The 18,540-nt window shown below is 39.7% G+C and overlaps 3 protein-coding genes across 3 annotated transcripts; 2 read left to right on the top strand and 1 right to left on the bottom strand.

Moving 5' to 3' along the window:
• The first annotated feature begins 1,872 nt into the window (after positions 1-1,872).
• gnl2 (G protein nucleolar 2) lies at positions 1,873-12,798 on the top strand. The gene is made up of 16 exons (XM_080896447.1): positions 1,873-2,081; positions 2,709-2,793; positions 2,893-2,987; positions 3,192-3,331; positions 6,028-6,212; positions 6,323-6,389; positions 6,470-6,628; positions 6,726-6,839; positions 8,445-8,573; positions 9,221-9,325; positions 9,782-9,940; positions 10,752-10,859; positions 10,953-11,434; positions 11,808-11,890; positions 12,125-12,204; positions 12,361-12,798. Exons 1-16 carry the CDS (start codon positions 2,018-2,020, stop codon positions 12,496-12,498), a joined length of 2,193 nt encoding a protein of 730 aa, XP_080752573.1. The 5' UTR covers positions 1,873-2,017; the 3' UTR covers positions 12,499-12,798.
• On the bottom strand, positions 12,794-14,834 carry dnali1 (dynein, axonemal, light intermediate chain 1). The gene is made up of 6 exons (XM_080896449.1): positions 14,377-14,834; positions 13,962-14,098; positions 13,724-13,893; positions 13,444-13,622; positions 13,025-13,189; positions 12,794-12,938 (listed from the first exon to the last, which is right to left on the bottom strand). The coding sequence occupies exons 1-6, from the start codon at positions 14,455-14,457 to the stop codon at positions 12,903-12,905; spliced, it is 768 nt and encodes a 255-aa protein (XP_080752575.1). The 5' UTR covers positions 14,458-14,834; the 3' UTR covers positions 12,794-12,902.
• A 133-nt stretch (positions 14,835-14,967) lies between these two features.
• snip1 (Smad nuclear interacting protein) lies at positions 14,968-17,635 on the top strand. Its single transcript, XM_080896448.1, has 4 exons — positions 14,968-15,282; positions 15,484-15,610; positions 15,965-16,506; positions 16,697-17,635. The coding sequence occupies exons 1-4, from the start codon at positions 15,074-15,076 to the stop codon at positions 16,947-16,949; spliced, it is 1,131 nt and encodes a 376-aa protein (XP_080752574.1). The 5' UTR covers positions 14,968-15,073; the 3' UTR covers positions 16,950-17,635.
• Positions 17,636-18,540: the final 905 nt, after the last annotated feature.

Here is an 18,540-nt window from a genome sequence, read left to right as displayed (position 1 = left end):
TCCACTAGCCACTGAGCATTGCCGTTATGGGTTGCGTCCTTCTCCCATATGCTCTTCCAGTATTGCTCCGTCTCCAGCCTTGGTGGTGCTGTTCTCTTATTGTTCCCTTGCCACTGAGAGTACACCTTTGCTGGTTCTGTGGAGAACAGCTGGTTTATTCTCCTGCCTTCTATCTCTCTGGTGTACCTTCTCAAGCGGCTGGCCAAGGCTGTGAGTCTTTGCTTGGCAGTTTCCAAGGCCTCAGGTATGGAGGCCTTGGAATATATATATATATATATATATATATATATATATATATATATATATATATATATATATATGTATATATATATATATATATATATATATATATATATATATATATATATATATATATATATATATATATATATATATAAGATAAGATAAGATAACCTTTATTAGTCCCACACGTGGGAAATTTGTTTTATATATATATAAAAAAAAAAAAAAAAACACCCAGCACGCCCCTGCGGGCGGTTTATCCTTCAAGCTCGGGTCCTCTACCAGAGGCCTGGGAGCTTGAGGGTCCTGCGCAGTATCTTAGCTGTTCCCAGGACTGCGCTCTTCTGGACAGAGATCTCCGATGTTGTTCCCGGGATCTGCTGGAGCCACTCGCCTAGCTTGGGAGTCACCGCACCTAGTGCTCCGATTACCACGGGGACCACCGTTACCTTCACCCTCCACATCCTCTCGAGCTCTTCTCTGAGCCCTTGGTATTTCTCCAGCTTCTCGTGTTCCTTCTTCCTGATATTGCTGTCATTCGGAACCGCTACATCGATCACTACGGCCGTCTTCTTCTGTTTGTCTACCACCACTATGTCCGGTTGGTTAGCCACCACCATTTTGTCCGTCTGTATCTGGAAGTCCCACAGGATCTTAGCTCGGTCATTCTCCACCACCCTTGGGGGCATCTCCCATTTTGACCTCGGGACTTCTAGGTTATACTCGGCACAGATGTTCCTGTACACTATGCCGGCCACTTGGTTATGGCGTTCCATGTATGCCTTGCCTGCTAGCATCTTGCACCCTGCTGTTATGTGCTGGATTGTTTCTGGGGCATCTTTACACAGCCTGCACCTGGGGTCTTGCCTGGTGTGATAGACCCCAGCCTCTATGGATCTTGTACTCAGAGCTTGTTCTTGTGCTGCCATGATTAGTGCCTCTGTGCTGTCTTTCAGTCCAGCTTTGTCCAGCCACTGGTAGGATTTCTGGATATCAGCCACCTCCTCTATCTGCCGGTGGTACATACCGTGCAGGGGCCTGTCCTTCCATGATGGTTCCTCGTTCCTCGTCTCCCTTATATATATATATATATATATATATATATATATATATATATATATATATATATATATATATATCTGACAATACTATAATATTGGCCATATTATATTTACATTACCACAGTGAGATGACTTTAGTCTCATGAACAACAAGAGCTAATTGTTATTTACTAACTACTCTTGAACTGACTGTTCAGTACAGAAATGAAGCCCAACAATCATGTTTTACAGTCCCGTAGTCTCAGCCTCAGATACTCAACTAATCAAAGTTATGTCATGACAAAAATGAATGACCAAATGACCAACAAAACATTTTTCTCCTTCATTTATGTCATACTATCTCGCGTTTCTCGCGGTTAGTATCATGGTTGCTAGGCAACCTGAACAGCGCGACGAAGGCCAGACCGTCCCATTTCACAAGACTCTCACTTCCGCACTTCTCGTACTTATAGTACGCACCGTACGTAGTATGCGTAGTGCGCGTACTTCAAGCGTGCAGACCCTGAATTGGGACACAGCCTAAGTACGCACGCAGGAGCTTTCTGATTGGTTCTCACCTCCGTCGCTCTATTGATGATGTCCTTCCTGTTCACCCTAAGAACACGTGTAGGGTGTACATTTTCGAGCTGAGGGGAATAACGGCAACAAAACATCGCCGTTCAGACACCTTCGTATTTTTTTCTGTGGAAGGCTTTACCGAGTAAGAGGGCAACATGGTGAAGACACGGTACAAGGGGAAAAGCTCAATAAACCCCTCAACATCCAGCAGCAACCCCGGTGAGCTAACTCTCCCATTAGCCAAACTGCTTGTTTACAGCTAATGCTAATTGTTGCTAGTCATTGTCAGAGAAAGTCATATTTGCGTTATTTTAGATAATAATAGCGTTGCGTATCAAAATAAGACTTCACAGCGGTGTGATGAATCTAAAACTTAACTTACACTGTTGCGTACTGTAGGAAGATATAGCCTTTTAAGTTTTGTCGTGTCAAACACCTGTTTTATGAAAGTTAAACATATTTACGGTAAAATCTGAGCTGCAATCTTGGGGTGGAAAATGATGCTCCTTTAAAAATGAACGTGTACGGTGTGTCTGGTTAGTAGTCATAACGAGCAATGCAGTATATCTTGATAGGAATTATAAAGTTACGTGTTTGTATAAGCTGTTAACAGCACTATACCGGCACCTTACACTGAAACCCAGTCATTTGTTCAGCACATTTAAAACTGTTTAAGGTAATAAAACATGAATGTTGTTGCACGGTCCTTAAAAAAAAATCAGAGGCCTTAGTTGATTATAAATATGGTATTTCCCTTGCAATAAATTGACTAACAAGTAAGTGCATTGTAATAACATGTGGGTTTCGTTAATGAGCCGTTAAAGTAAACATAAATTTATTCGACAGATCGAGCCAAAGGTGCTGGTGGAAACAACATGAGGGACCGAGCCACTATCAAGCGCCTGAATATGTACAGACAAAAACAAAGATGGTAAGCAAATATTTTTCTTTTCTTTTTTATTGATATAGTTTACTGTTACAATGTAACGTAAGTGATGTGTCAAGAATTAAAGAGATCTTTTGTCCACAGTGATAGCCGTGGAAAAGTCGTCAAACCTTTACAGTACCAGTCCACAGTAGCTCCGGGAACTGTTGCCAGAGTTGAACCTAACATCAAATGGTTTGGTGAGAAATGTCTTTACTGTTGTGTATGTTATAGTGTATACTGTAAATTAATTAAATTGGAGGTAATACCATTTGCTCATATGTTGCTCTTGTTTGAAATATTGTCAGTTGAATTTGTAAAAATAAAATGTTCACTACAATAATACCATATCATTTTTATTCTTATTATATGACTATCCCATATTTCTATACTCTGTATTTAAGCAAATACCCGTGTGATCAAGCAGTCATCCCTCCAGAAATTCCAGGAGGAGATGGAGGCAGTAAAGAAGGATCCATATCGTGTGGTGATGAGACAAAGCAAATTGCCTATGTCCCTTTTGCACGATAGAGTCAAAGCCCATGTGAGTATAAAGGCTTTAAAGCTTATTCTTGTAAGATTTTTATTATATATGTATGTATTGTTATGAACAGTCACCACCAACACACTGAAATTAAAATGAAGCAGTTGAGATGTGTTTGAATTGCAGAGGTGACATCTTAATTCAAGGAGTTTAACAAAAAATATTGAATTTGTTGTTTAGGAATTACATGTATTTTTATCCATAGTCTTCCATTTTCAGAGGCTCAGAAAAAATAAATAATAATAACTGGATGTGAAACGCTGTCAGGTATAGACCTAACTGTATAATTAAAATGCAAACCTTGGGATCTAAACATGATAACAAAATAATAGCAAAACAACAAATTGTGCCAACAAGGGTAAAAAACAAAAACAAGAGATTTAAAAGAGGACACACAGTTTGCTTGCCTGAGATGTCTAACCATGGCATTACTGGGCGTAGGGACCCAGACAACAAAGGCCAACTACTGCAGTAAGAAAACACAAGTAAGCCTTCCAGGATCTCTAACAGCAGCACATGGGGAGTTAGGTGGTTCCAGCTGTGGTGTGGAGGCGAGTCTTTATCGGCTACCTCAGAATTTTAATAAAGGTCAGCAAGGATGGATGTAATATATCACTTTTCCAAGTATGTGTTAATAGCCTGGCAAAATAAAGTGCATTGCATTGATAACAGTATAATGGCAGCATTTATTAAGCTTGCTTTCTCAGAGTTTTACAGGCAACTTCTTAATTGCCTCTTGGGGGTGAATAAAGTCTTCTGATTCTGATTCTGAAACTGCAGATGCCAGGGAGTGTACTTCATCTGACACTGCTTTCTATTTCCGTGTGGATGGAGTGTACCTGAAAGTCGGCACAGAGCCTGTGACAAAATTAATGTTTAAAGAACAAGGCCGCAGAAGAAAGGAATAACTTAATATTAGATAGCTGTCTTTGCAAGTAAGGCTGTTTGGTCAGCTGAGAATGTAAGGAGTCTAAAAATAACTTAGACATTGCATTATTTCAAACATTAATAAGCAACGCACCCTCAATAAAAGAGAAACTAATAATGTGGTTCGTGCTGAGGCTAAAAGGATAAGTTTCCATGGATTTGAAGTAAATCAGCTGCAGGGTATTTTGGGGTATCCTATTTTTATTTCAGCGAAGCAAACAGACATCAAAGGTAAAGGGCTACATGTGGGGGGGGGGAAATCAACCGAAACTGCTCTAGCAAACACACTTCTTCACGTTACTTTATAAGATGTTGTGGTCTGGTGTATCTTCTGATACAGTAGCTGACTGGGGCAGTCGTAGTGATGCATAGTAAAAACGGGATTTAACCCCCCCCCCCCCCCCCCCCCCCCCCCCCCCCAAGAAGAAATAAATAAATAAAAATAAAATCAAAGATTATGTTATTAATAAATAAAGTATGTGATTTAAAGTGTTCTGTAAGCTTAAATATAAATAGCTCTTTGCACATGGGTCTAAACTTGCTTACGACAGTGGGATTAAGAGAGTGATTCTTTTAAAGGGGTTAACAAGTGGCATGTTTAAAATTTGAGTAGGAAATAACCAGTAAGTGGAATGCGTTTAATAATGACTAAAGTAAGTAATGCAGATAAAGATCATAGCTATTTTCGTCTGTGTGAGTAAACTCTTTCTTGAGGCTTCATGAGGTGAGACGAATAAGAGGACTCACTTTAATCCTCATACAATTTTTCCTCTGCCCTACTGTGAACCTGAATGTACTGGCTTACGCTAGGCATGAGAGAGCTGCCTTCATCCAGACTTGGATTTTTTTTCCCTTCAACATAACCAACACAGTTCTAAATAAAATCCAGTTCTTGTTCTTGTGCCATGTGCTATAGTCCCTCATGAAGTTGAGGCATTTCTTAGAGTGTGAAAGAGTTCAAAATAATCTCTTAATTCATCACCGGGTTACCAGAAGATGACCTTTTATTATTTTTATTAATATTACAATTATGTAACTAAATGGCACAGAAGTGCTAGTAAAGTATGAAAGTGCTCTGTAATCTTAATGTATGATCACTGAATGACCAGTGGAATGATATTGCTCCAAAAGGCAGACAAATTAAGCAAGAGCCAGTGGTTCAGTCAGAAAAATGTGTTTTCAAACAACCAGAGTGCTTTGTAGGACCTCTTGGCAGATAGTTGAGGTGACCTGAGGCTGTAAACAGTGTTGTTTCTGACTAACCTGCTCCTCCACCCCTCGTGGCAGTTTTGCAATAGAGGTATGGCGTGTGTTTTAAGATCGCTGGAACACTTAATCAGCACTGGCATAGTCTTTGCTGTTTCACTGGCTTTGTCGCATATTTGGGTGTTCTGTTTAATATATTCATTTATTGTGTGTTTCTGACTGAAACTGTTGGAGAGCTGTTTGTGACTGTATCACAAACTGTGTTTTAACATTGGGAAAAAAAAGAGCTTTATGTTTCCTCTCTGCTTAAATACAGCATGATAATGTTAAATTTAAATGGATTTTGCAGTCCAGCTTCAACATCTGGATCCTTTAAGTGTGTTGTTCATGCTGGAAAGAACAAAGTCCAAACTTAATAAAACCACAGTCATAATTCTATCTGATTTTGTAAATAAATGATATAAGGTCCTGCTGTAAGTATATTGCTGGCAGAGCTATTCACTGTTAATATAAAAACTTTTTTTTTTTTTATCACAAAATGTTCTATCTTTCTATAATTGCAGAACTCTAAGGTTCACATTCTAGACACGGAGGGTTTTGAGAACACTTTTGGACCTAAGGCTCAAAGGAAGAGGCCCAGTCTTGTTGTGGGCGATGTCAAGGACCTTGTAGAGCAAGCTGAGGCCTCAGCCCTAAGTTATAATGCAGAAAATGACAAAGACCTGGTTACCGAGGACACAGGGGTCCGGTAAGAATTTTCTTTTTGTTTCTTCTTTCTTTGTTTTTTTTGTTTTTAAATGCATTTTTAAATGCATTTAAAGTGTCGTTAAATCCCTGCTACTTTTTTATTCACTAAAGGGCGGAAGCACGTGAGGAGATTTTCAAAAAGGGTCAGTCCAAGAGAATCTGGGGAGAACTTTACAAGGTATCGTCTCCACCTTGTGTAGTATGTTAGTGCAGTAAAGTGTTGTGTGGTCATTCTCGAGTCCTCTTTTATTTTTACAGGTGATTGACTCATCTGATGTCATCATCCAAGTGCTGGATGCCCGAGATCCTATGGGAACACGGTCTAAGAGCATTGAAACGTATCTAAAGAAAGAGAAATCCTGGAAACATCTGATCTTTGTTCTAAACAAGTGTGACCTTGTGCCCACCTGGGTCACGGTAAGATATTTACAGCACACCCCCCTGGTTTCCTGTATTACTGGTTGTAGTTGCTTTTCTTAGTATTAAACTTGGTCTCTGCTCATTGTTAAACCAGAAACGTTGGGTGGCTGTTCTGTCTCAAGAATATCCCACTTTGGCTTTCCACGCCAGCCTCACAAACTCATTTGGTAAGGGCTCTCTCATCCAGCTGCTCAGGCAGTTTGGCAAGGTAAGAAATGCTTTTTGTTCGAAATGCAAAAACTTTCACAAATAAAATATTTGAGTTGTTTTATTATATAGAGTTTTAAAAAATACATTTATCATCATGTTGTTGTGCAAGATAATAGATTTGTCAACTGGTAGTAATTTGTAACAACTTAATGTGTATATAGCTGTGAACACAATATCTGATGCTTAATTAGGTTAGCTGGGACACTGTAGGCATTTAATGAGCAGTATTTAATGTGTTAATGTTAGAATCACAAACATTGGAATAAACATATCTGTTTGATGACAAGCTACATTGGTTTGTCAATTGTGCATTATTATTGTTTTGCATCATATTTCCTTTCGATTTTTAAACACTTTACTAAACTGTAAAATATGCTTTTAGGTCTTTAAGTAGTTTACATTGACACAATATATTAATTTAGCTGCAGTAAACCACCACAGTGGAGTTTCAATCAAGCTGTAACTGAAGATTGACAGGCTGTCTGCTTTAAATCAAGGGGTTTACCAAAAGTATTGCATTAACTTTTTATAAATCACATCCATATAAAGTCCCCCATTTTCAGAGGCTCAAATGTAATTGGCTAATTGACTGAAAGGTAGTTTCATGGTTAGGTGAGTCCCGTTCCTTTGTTATTCCATGACAAATTAAACAGATAACTTATTCGGATCATTTACAACAAGGTACAAACCACTGGTTACAAACATTAAAAGGGCAGGTTAGACCATATCAGAGGACATGTGAAAGAGTCTCCGCAGTTCTGGAAAACAAATCACTGAAAACCGAGATGAACTTTTATCAGAGTAATGGATAGAGAAAAGTATAGAGAAGGAGAGAAACAGCGCATGAGCTGATTAATCCCACATTATATTTCAAACATAGTAGAAGCAATGTCATAACATAGACATGTATGGTTGCCAGTGGACATGGACCACTTGTGTTTACTGATGATGTGACTGCTGATATAAGTAGCAAAATGAATTTGCACTTCACTGCGCAAATGGATAATGATCCAAAACATACTGCAAAAGAAACCCAAGAGATTCTCAAGGCAAATCAATGGAATATTCTTCACTGGCCAAGACAGTCACCTGATCTCAACCCAACATGAACATGCTTTTGAGTTACAGAAGACAAAACTGAAGCTGTTTTTCAAAAGAGGGCAGCAGCTGAAGACAGCTGCAGTAAAGGCCTGGTACACCATGTGAAAGAAGGACATGCAGCATCTGGTGATGTCCATTAGTTCTAGACTTCAGGCTGTCTTTCTGAGGTTACTTTTCAGCTTCTGAAAATGGGGAACTGTGTATAAAAATGGCAGTAATTCCTGAACATTTAATTCGGTGCATTTTTGTTAAACCACTTGAATTAAAGCTGAAATGAAGCACTTTTTTTTTATCCACTGTGGTGGTCTACAGAGGCTAAACTACAAAGAATGCTTCATTGTCCCAAAACTGTGCTGTGTTCCACACAGTTACAACCATAACATTAGATTATGTATTGCCCTGGCAGCATACTTGAGAAAAGCTTGAAAGAGACAACAGAGGAATTACATCCCTTCAAAGAGGACAGACAAAGACTTCCTGACTTTATTTTTCCCTCACGCAGCTCCACACAGACAAAAAACAAATAAGTGTGGGTTTCATCGGATATCCAAATGTTGGAAAAAGCTCGATCATCAACACTCTGAGGTCAAAGAAGGTTTGCAATGTTGCACCCCTCGCTGGAGAAACGAAGGTAAAATCAATGTATCGTATTAACTATACAGTAGTTAGGTTCACATGATTATATTTTGGGTTTAGTCAAAGTCCCGTTGCTGCTTAATGTTGATGGCTTCAATAACAGAAGCAGTCTACCCTCTGTTTTTAAAAATATAACTGAAAAACTAAGTGGAGAGTAAAAGAGTAAAAACAACCATTTTTTATCCTTCATTTCCTCTCTCTTCATCTGTTTATCCTTTTTGGAAACAAATGAAGGGTTGAAACCTTGGCGTACAAAGACCGGTCAAGGGGAAAGTCAGGGGAAAATGGCTTTACCTTTAGAGCCAAAATTGTAAGCTTGGACTGTAACTGAGCAGTTTTTCTGCACACCTATCCAGTGACTCTCATAGGCCTGTGGCCAGCAGTGCTTTATTTCCCACCTTGTGTTTTATTCTCAGCACATACTCAGCAATTACGAAAGCCAAACAAGGTTATGATCCGTAGCACTTTCATAGATCACGTACATTTTGCTTTCCCACTTATAATTCTTTCAGCAGTTTTTCCTTGTTTTAAGATTTTATATCAAATGATACCAACAAGGTGAAATGTGTTTCTCATCGTTTGTGAAACAGAATTTCATGGACCACACATACAGCGTTAATCTTTCTCTCTCTTTTGTTTAAGGTGTGGCAGTACATCACTTTGATGAGGCGCATCTTCCTCATTGACTGCCCTGGTGTTGTCTACCCCTCAGAAGACAGTGAATCTGATATTGTTTTGAAAGGAGTAGTAAGTCTGTTTTTTAAAGTTTATTCCAATTGATTTTTTTTTTTTTTATTAATTAATTTGAGTTTTTTTAATGTCTGCCACTGCAGTATAATAAGAAGGGTGAATTTATTTGGACTTCCCATAAAACTAGGAAAAACAATAACATCTGAAAATCTAAGCACAGATCCGAGAAATGGTGTCCTGGTAACGTAGTATAATTCACCGAACTGTTAATGTTGTATTTTTAACAGTCTCGAGGATTCGGGGAATAACGAACTGAGACTTTAAAGTGGTTTGGGCTTCATAATACTAATACCCAACTGTTTTTAAAAATGTCTTTATCTGCTCTATTTCTGATCCTCGGGATCCTTGTGGGGCATCCGAGGTTCAGCATTTCACCCTTAAAGTCAGCATAACTGAAAGGTTGCACGTTCACGTCTTAAAGTACTCATCTTTTTCTTTCCCCTTTTTGCAAAGGTTCAAGTGGAAAAGATCAAGAACCCAGAGGAGCACATCGGTGCAGTACTGGAGCGGGCCAAACCAGAATACATTCAGAAGACCTACCGCATCCCTACTTGGAACTGTGCTGATGACTTTCTTGAGAAACTGGCGTTTCGCACAGGGAAACTTTTGAAGGTTCATTTTCTTATTTAGAGGCTATACTTGAAAACTGCTTTGTATATTTTTTCCAAACATTTGCTTTATAAGTTCTGATGATATAAAAAATATATAATTTTATAGCTACAATGGAGCATTTTAACTCATTGTATGTGTAAGAGGTAATGGTTAAGGTTTATTTTTCAGCTTGGGTATTTATTGTGCTGTTTTTCTAGAAACAAGTGTTTTAATGCCTCTGTGTAGTTTTGTGGGGAAGTTAATGACTGCTGACTTTGCTGCAAAAGCAGGTTTTACAAACATTTTTCCCCTTAAAGTTGTGTTCCTACCAACTTCATTGTTGCACATTTCTCCCATGTATTTGAATTTAGGACTCTCCTTGAGCCTTATTTCTCTCTAAAAATGCTGTACTGTCTTGACATTTTCTCTGAAATATGGCGTAGGCAGAAATCTAGAGAAGGCAGGACTGAAACAAAAACAGCCCTCCCCCCCTGAAGAGCTTGGGTCTTATGTATGTGCTGTGTATGCATTTAAAAAAGTTACATTCACTTCATTCTCCACATAGGACACGATGAGCTCTTATTTACCAGATGGAAACTCTCTGCTTAACTGATTGTACCGCCAAACTTTCTTTCTGCTTGGACTCTCTCCTTTCACTGCCAAATGTTTAAGTCTGAAAATAGAGTCCAGAAGAGCTGCAGGGCTACAGCTGCCTCTGAAACACTAGATATATATATATATATTTTAAATGTATTTATTTATTGCTGCCTACTTCAGCTTTAAATCACTAAGTCTTAAGATGTTTTAGCAATCTCTTCTTGTTTTTGTACAGGGCGGTGAGCCAGATCTCGCCACAGTCTCTAAAATGGTATTGAATGACTGGCAGAGAGGACGTATCCCCTTCTTTGTGAAACCCCCTGGACCTGAAGGAGATCAAGAGGTAAGATTACACTGAATTTCTCTCTAGGGCTTTTTAAGCGCACCAAACTGTGCCCTCAGTGTAAACCTGTTTTTATTGCTGTGTTTTCGCTAGGATGAGAAGCCACTGCCAGTTGCAGGACCGTCGGAGGTAGTAGAGCATGTGCAGAAGGAACAACCAGACAATCCGGACGCCATCTCAGAGGAACGTGAGGAAGAACAGCAGAGACAGAAGGAACAGGTCCAGAAGATTCTGGCTAATGTCAGACAAAACTTTGGCAAAATCAGTGTGGCTCCAGAGTTCAGCGAGGAAGACTTAGTTCCCATGGACATGCCTGATCTGGACATGTCAGATTTTTCTGGCTCTGATGGTGAGGAAGATGAGGGCACAGAGGAAAACGAAGGCAAAGAGGAAGATGCGACAAGCGTTGAACCAGCTGATGAAGTGACTGACATCTCTGAGCCCACAACCTCTCAGACTGAAAAGACAAACGGCAGCAAGAGTTCACGGGAGGTCATACGTGAGCTGGATGTGAAAATCGCCAAGTACAAGCAGTTTCTGGACCGAGCCAAATCCAATCGCTTCTCTGCAATCCGGTCAGTCTGCTCAAGCCCAAACCTCACTCGCATATTTTCTTTGTCTTGTGTACTGCCACCATTGTGTTTCGTCCAGTAACGTAATGTGAAGTTGTCAGACATAGAGATGCCACGCATTTTAGGTGGTCCGTGCTAACCAGCCTTGAAGCTGCTGATGACTAGCAGTGATCATTTTGATGCCATAACGTTTGTGTCTTTTGTGTTCTTTAATGCTTGTGTTGAATTTCAGCACACACTGAAGAACAAAGTCAAGTAACCGCTGTATAGTTAATCTGAGCCTAATTTAATTACTGTTCATTTCAGCTGACCCCAACAGGGATAAACTGTTTGCCTTGTTTTGTAATGATTTACTTTTTTCCATTTCTTTGGACAGGATACCTAAGGCGCTTTCTGACAAAGTGTTCACAGACATCAAGACTAAACAGTCAGCAGCGACTAAGCAAGCACAGAAGAAAGGTAGTCAGTCAGCTTGTTTGTTATGACTTTGTATGGTTCTGGATGTAAAAATAATTTGGGAAAGGCTTTATCAGATGTGGTTAAGGTCCAATAAACCTTCTGCAGTTCCAACAGAATAATCAATTACTGATATTTATCAACTTGATATTTTGCACAAACTTTAGATTTGAATGGGTACGTCAAGTTAACATTCAGGCAGTGACATCAGATCTGTTCATCTTTCTTTGAATTCAGCTCCAAACCAGAGGGGTAAAAAGAGGAAAGCTGAGGAGGGTGAGGACCTGGCCCAGCCGAACAGACTCACGTCTAAACAGGTATGCGGTGTTTGTTCTCTCTGATGTCAAACAGGCCAGATTTCTCTGGTGAATGTTCTTCTTACTGATGTAACATTGGAAATGAAAAGCTCTGGTCTTTTTTAGAAGAAGATTTCACTTTTTTTCCTCTTCTGTTTCTCTTTTCTTTCTCTACAGAGAAGAGCAATGGATCGTGCTCAGAGGACGAAGAAAGTTGGCGTACGTTATTATGAAACTCACAATGTGAAGAACAAGAACAAAAAAATCCCAGCATCAGGCACAGAAGGTCAAAATACCAAGAAATCGAAGCACTAGACTGGAGTTGAATAAAATAAAACACACATGTAAGAAATCTGTATCTAAATTAGCCTGAAGCTATTTTTATTGGGATAAAAAAAGGTTGGCAGAAGGTGGAACACTAAGGTGGTCTTAATCAACTTGATGCCTTATCTTCATGACTGTTGTAACTTTGTCCCCTCAGTGCAGAACTGTATTTGAATGACATTTCATTCATCATATACAAGTGTACTGCTCTCTTGACGTTCAAGAGCAATGTACAGTAGTTGTTTGAAGTGTACTTGTTATGCCAGAACAATAAAACATTTGTAAATTACACTAAGTTTTTACTTTAATGTATCATTAAGCAATAAGATGAATTACAAGTGAACACAATCTTGTACAGAGAAATGCCAGCTAAGTGTTTGTTTGTTTTTGTTTTTTTACTTCTTTGGTGCAATTATCTCTTCCAGTTGAGCCTGAAAAGAAAAAAGGGGTGGTTAAGAAATCTTTAGACAACACAATCTACAAGAATTATTCTCTGATATGTAATTGAAAAAGTCACCTTAAGCTGTTGGTTGGTTCTCTTTAGGAACTGGATCTCGTCATCGTGCCTCTTTTCCTCTAGCTGTCGCTTTTCAGCTTCTATCTTCTCAACTGTTTCACATTTAGCCTTCTCTTCATTCAGCGCCTTCTTCAGTTCTTGTTTCTCGTTCTCTAGCTCCAAAATCTGCCCGTATAACAACGCATACGTGTGAGTTTGTTATTGATGCAGGGTCAATCCTGTAAAAAGCACTGCAGCCACTGTTATTGTACAGTAACTGTAAAATAGAGAAATTGTGCTCTCTGCTGGACTCCTAGCTAAATGACAGCTGAACTACATGAGTGGCGAAGTAAGTTTCCCAGCATCTATAAATTGCTTAGTATTAAAAATATATATTGTGACCCTGTATTTGTAACTCATAAGGAACCTGATATCCTTACTCTGTTTTTCATATCAGCTTCGCCCTTCTTAGCCTGCAGTGCCTTTCTCATGCCGTAAGCTATGCTGCTTTCATACACGGTCTGGTAGGCAGCAATGGTCATCTGAATCTCATCTCTGACCAGCCACAATAGCATACCCCTCTCAGCGCAGTTGATGGTTACCTGTCTGAGTAATTCATCTCAAAAGAAAAAGAATGACAAAAAAACTTATGTGATTTATTGTATTTATGTGTATTGATTCTACCTTCTATAATCAGCAACATCTCAGCTTCTTCCTTACCAAAACACTGGGAATAGAGCTCCCTGCGGACAGGGCAGATTCCTGTTTCTTTGGCCTGTCTTTGCTGCAGTTTTGTGTTTAGGAGTTCTTCTAGGTGCAACACATCTGCTCTCGTACAAGGTGTACTGGATACTTTCTGCACCCACAGTTGGTTTCCCTCCATCCACTCCCTGTAAGAGGAAAATTTGTAAAGTTCTGAACTTGCTGAAGAACACGCTATGGATAGAAAAAACTCTACCTGGGTGGGAGGATTGAATTGAGGAGCTCCTCATTTTCCTGCTTAGTAGCCTCAGTAGATGCTGATTTTGGTTTAGGAGGTGGTGGAACAGGTGTAGAGTCAATGGGCTGCTGAGGGCTTACTTTCAAAGGGCGTCCCTGTAGTGACAGATGTTTCATAAACTATCAGACAAACATATTATTACCCTGATTAGATTTTTTTAAATGACTGATACATTTTCGTAAATCTATTATAAAATACACCTTACAGAACCACCTTGTAACTGTGTATGCATGCAAATATATTAGTGGATGTAAGTATAATTGCATTAAGCTTTAATCAGACTCTCGGGATCTTGGATAGCATAACTTTTACATTAATCTCAAATCTATCCCTGAGACTTGTGCCATAAACACGGCTGGCTCGATAAACTCACCTTTGGTGATTTTCTGTCTGTGCTTTTGTTGACCAGAACTGGATTGTCGTATTTCAGCAGCGTGTCAGCTGGAGGAATCATTGTCGTTTACAATAGAGGAATAGAATAAACTTATACAGTAAAACCTGAAACTTCTTGGTCTAGCGTTTAGTTACATAAAGTTCACGCTCATTGTTTGGGTTGTCTTGGCAACAATGTCCGTTACGTTTTAATGTGTGCGAGCGGAATCAGCGCTTAGCTCCAGGAGTACAGGCTAGTGACACTTTTTTTTTTCAAAAATTCTTTTGAGATAAATGCATTTTTATCAGTATTTTAAAAAATCTATTTAAAAGAGCCAAGTGGGATGTTTGTTTGTTTTTTACTTTTACCACCTTGTGTATCTTTTACTTTTACTATGCCTTTTTTGTTTGTTTTGTGTTTACTGGCTGCATCAAGTAAAAGTAATGTGTGTTAAACGAATATGTAAATAATGAAAGAATGTGCCAGCTTTTTCAATACACTAAATATTTAGGCTGTACAGGAAATAAACTGGCCGGCATCTCATGTCGGAACCAACGTGAGACATGGACACTGGCGGAGCTTAATTCTCGGTGAACCTCGGGAAGCGGAAGTGCGTGATCTCGGCGTAACGGGCGAAGTTTGTTACATGCCGAGGCTTTTGTTTTTTTTGTACATACAGTGGTGTGGTTGAAAATGTATGCTTTTTAGGTTATACAACGGTCGATTTGAGAGAATTATTTTAAGCATGGCCAAAGAGAAGCGACACAGGAGAAGAGAAAGTCCGGAGCGTGAAGCCGAAGTAAAGATAAAGCAGGAGAAACTGAGCCCTGCTAGGCCACAGAGATCACGCCGCTCCAGGTCGAGATCCCCCGGCAACTCCAGTCCACAGAGAGGAGGAACGAGTCGGTGTGTGCACTAAAGTTATCATACCACCTTAATTTTGCCACATGTGTCATATTGATCAACTTGACAACCGTGACAGAGTCAGTTTTTTTGAGTATATCGCTGTAGTACTTACTTGGGCTAGCTACAGCCACTAGTTGCATCTCAACGGTGGGAAATGTCGTGTGAACGGTCGCTTAATACTCTCTTGTGTTCTTCATTTAGGTCACCTGCAAGGACGAGGGACCGTTCACCAGGTAGAAGGGGAACCTCTCCCGCCAGAAGAAGCAGCAGATCTCCGAGAAAAAGGAGAAGCCGTAGTCCTCACCACGGGGATGTCAGAGTAAAGCGGGTGATTAGTTTCAAATTATTGGGAAACATTTTGCAATTCAGCAGCACCACTGGAGTATAAAGTGATCTAGGTGGTATAAAGTACTCATCTGGAATTTACCACACAGAAGCTTGTGTAACCCAAGTGCTAGTCAGATAGTACTAACAGTCTGAGGCAGTCTGTTTTCTGTGTAGAGACCCAACATTGGTCTACAGTTGTCCCATTTTTAATGTTTTTCAGAGGCATCTGGCAGTAATGACAATATATGTCAAACAAACTAGAGCCCACTATTCCATACTGAAGGGTAATGCAGTACAACATAATTAACTACTCAAAAATGTAACTGTGTAAGTATTCTGTAAATATATGTCACAGGAACGGGATGAGCATAGAGCTAGCGGCGACGAGAGAAGAAGAAGAAATGAGCAACCAGAGGACAGACGGAGTAGGTGGGAATCTGATAGGCCACGGGAGAGAGAGCGCGGTGGGGAGAGGCATAGGGAGCGAAATGCTCTTGCCTCTCAACAAGCTGAACGACAGCAGCAAGATGAGAGACGCAGGGAAAATCGCCAGCGACGTGAAGAAAACCAAGAGCGAGACTTGGGGAGGTCAGAAGAAGAGGGTGATGAGGCAAGCGCTGCTCCTGCTGTGAAAGAGAAGCCAAACTTTGAACTTTCAGGGGCACTCACAGAAGACACAAACACATTTCGGGGAGTGGTGATCAAGTACAACGAGCCGCCTGAGGCTCGGATTCCGAAGCGCCGATGGCGACTGTACCCTTTCAAGAATGATGAGGCTCTTCCAGTCATGTACATTCACAGACAGAGTGCCTATTTGTTGGGGCGACAGAGAAGAATTGCTGATATCCCGATTGATCACCCATCCTGCTCCAAGCAACATGCAGTATTCCAGTACAGGTAGGAAGAACAGTCATCAGCACATTTTTATTTATTTTTTTACTCTAGTTTTCTTTTTGTTTGAAAAGCATGCTCGATCTGTGGTGATTACTATTTACTATTGTTGTTGTCCAATATGTAGAATGACTCTTTAGTCGTGATCCCCATTTGCAAATAGATCATGTCCACCATTCTGTCTTCATTTCTACAGACTGGTGGAGTTTACGCGGGCAGATGGCACCACGGGCCGGAGGGTAAAGCCTTACATTATTGACCTTGGCTCTGGCAATGGCACTTATCTGAACAACCAGCGTATCGAGCCCCAGCGGTACTATGAACTCAAAGAAAAAGATGTCATAAAATTTGGCTTCAGCAGCCGTGAATACGTGCTGCTTCACGAGTTCTCAGACACAACCGAGGTAGACGCCAAGCAGGAAGAGGAAGACGAGGGCCTTGATGAGTAAATTGTTCCAAAGTACTTGATTGCCGAAGTTCATTCAGGTTAGATAATATCATCATCAAAAACAACAACAGAAAAAGAACTGTTTCTGCAGGGAATGGAGCAATAAGTTTGAACTGGTAAATGCAGGAACTGATTTAAGTAATGGAACAGGATTTGTTGGTGTATATTGTGTAATTACTGATCTCTTGCTTGAACCTGCCACAGCTGTCTCAAGACTTTTTCTCAGGTTGTATAATGTCTATGTGATAAGTGACGGATCTTACATCTCACATTGCTCGCATTACATTAAGATGTGCTCAGTGACAGATAAAGATATCTCACCAATCTATAGTTATATATTCTATATTTTTTTTGCACCACAGCACTTAGTGCAAAGCATAGCTAATTGTCTATGTCCATGCTATATGTGTCAGTGTACATTACATTATTGGAATGTGAACTCTAGATTCATGTTTAAAAAGCATTTTTATTGTCAGAGTAAACATTGCAGTATAAGATGTAAGGATATTTCCTTTTCCTTTTTTTGTCTTTGCTTGTAGTGCAGGAAAAATTATTAACGCTGTTGTGTTCCCTCGCACTACTGGAATCTGTATGCGCCATTCTTATTTTTGCCCATTCATAGAAGTTCATAGTAAATTTTCATTTTTGTACTGTAAATAAATTTTTGAAGAGTTTTATTGGAGCAAACTGGTGTCCGTTTGTTTCATAAAATGTCCCGTTTTAAGGAGGACAATAGGCACCATAATTATTTAACAAGTGGGTAATACAATTTGTTTATGATAATTTAAGCCTTTTAATTACAGTACTCTCTAATAGTCATCATCATTTATTTATATAGCACTTTTAAAACACACCTGGTAGACCAAAGTGTTGTACAATATAAATATAGTAATAGCAAAAACCAGAAATAGCAATAAAATTAATTTAAAAAAAATGTCAGTCACCCACAGACTTAAAAGCCAGGGAATAAAAATAGGCTTTTAATCTGGACTTAAAAACTGGCACTGATGTAGCTTCTCTAATATGGAGAGGAAGGCTATTCCAAAGCATTGGAGCCGCAACCGAGAACGCTTGGTCTCCTCTAAGCTTTAGCTGTGACTTTGGGACTGAAAGCAACAGTTGCTCAGCTGACCGAAGCAAACGAATAGGGACACGAGGCCTCAACAAATCAGACAAATAAACTTGTCCCTGTCCAACCCCTATTAAAAGAGAATTGCAATAATCCAAATGTGAAGTATCCCTTCATTTCTTTATATTGTGCTAGGAAAATGGGTGCAACAATTTACTGAAAGACATGCAAAAAAAAGTACAGTAAGGCAAAAATAGTTTGTACAGTTCTGTACTATTAAAAGTCGATACTTGATAGAACCGCCTTTATTCCCCAGCACAGCAAAATCTCTTGACACTTCTTTAAGCAGTTTTCTAGGCTTCTTGAAAGACTTCCCTAAGTTTTTCTTTGTATGTTGCCTGCCTTTTGTTTGACAACATTGAGGATCTGGCTCTGGGGAGGCCGATCCATGAGTTTGGGGGGGGGGGGGGGGGGGGGTTACAAGTATACTTGTGACATGTGCAATGACAATAAAGTTGAGTTC

The sequence above is a fragment of the Rhamphochromis sp. 'chilingali' genome (genome assembly GCF_963969265.1).
Source record: "Rhamphochromis sp. 'chilingali' genome assembly, chromosome: 11".
NCBI lineage: Eukaryota > Metazoa > Chordata > Actinopteri > Cichliformes > Cichlidae > Rhamphochromis > Rhamphochromis sp. 'chilingali'.
Note: the sequence above shows the minus strand (reverse complement) of the source record. Positions and strands in the feature narration are given on the sequence as shown.

Bases quoted from the DNA above. Each gene is read 5' to 3' on its own strand.
- gnl2 (XM_080896447.1), top strand. From the start codon at position 2,018: ATGGTGAAGACACGGTACAAGGGGAAAAGCTCAATAAACCCCTCAACA. The intron at 6,213-6,322 runs GTAAGAATTTTC...TATTCACTAAAG, and splicing joins ACCGAGGACACAGGGGTCCG to GGCGGAAGCACGTGAGGAGA. The intron at 9,941-10,751 runs GTTCATTTTCTT...GTTTTTGTACAG, and splicing joins GCACAGGGAAACTTTTGAAG to GGCGGTGAGCCAGATCTCGC.
- dnali1 (XM_080896449.1), bottom strand. From the start codon at position 14,457: ATGATTCCTCCAGCTGACACGCTGCTGAAATACGACAATCCAGTTCTG. The intron at 14,099-14,376 runs GTGAGTTTATCG...CTGTCACTACAG, and splicing joins CAGACAGAAAATCACCAAAG to GGACGCCCTTTGAAAGTAAG. The intron at 13,623-13,723 runs GTAAGGAAGAAG...TTTTCTTTTGAG, and splicing joins GCTCTATTCCCAGTGTTTTG to ATGAATTACTCAGACAGGTA.
- snip1 (XM_080896448.1), top strand. From the start codon at position 15,074: ATGCTTTTTAGGTTATACAACGGTCGATTTGAGAGAATTATTTTAAGC. The intron at 15,283-15,483 runs GTGTGTGCACTA...TTCTTCATTTAG, and splicing joins CAGAGAGGAGGAACGAGTCG to GTCACCTGCAAGGACGAGGG. The intron at 15,611-15,964 runs GTGATTAGTTTC...TATATGTCACAG, and splicing joins GGGATGTCAGAGTAAAGCGG to GAACGGGATGAGCATAGAGC.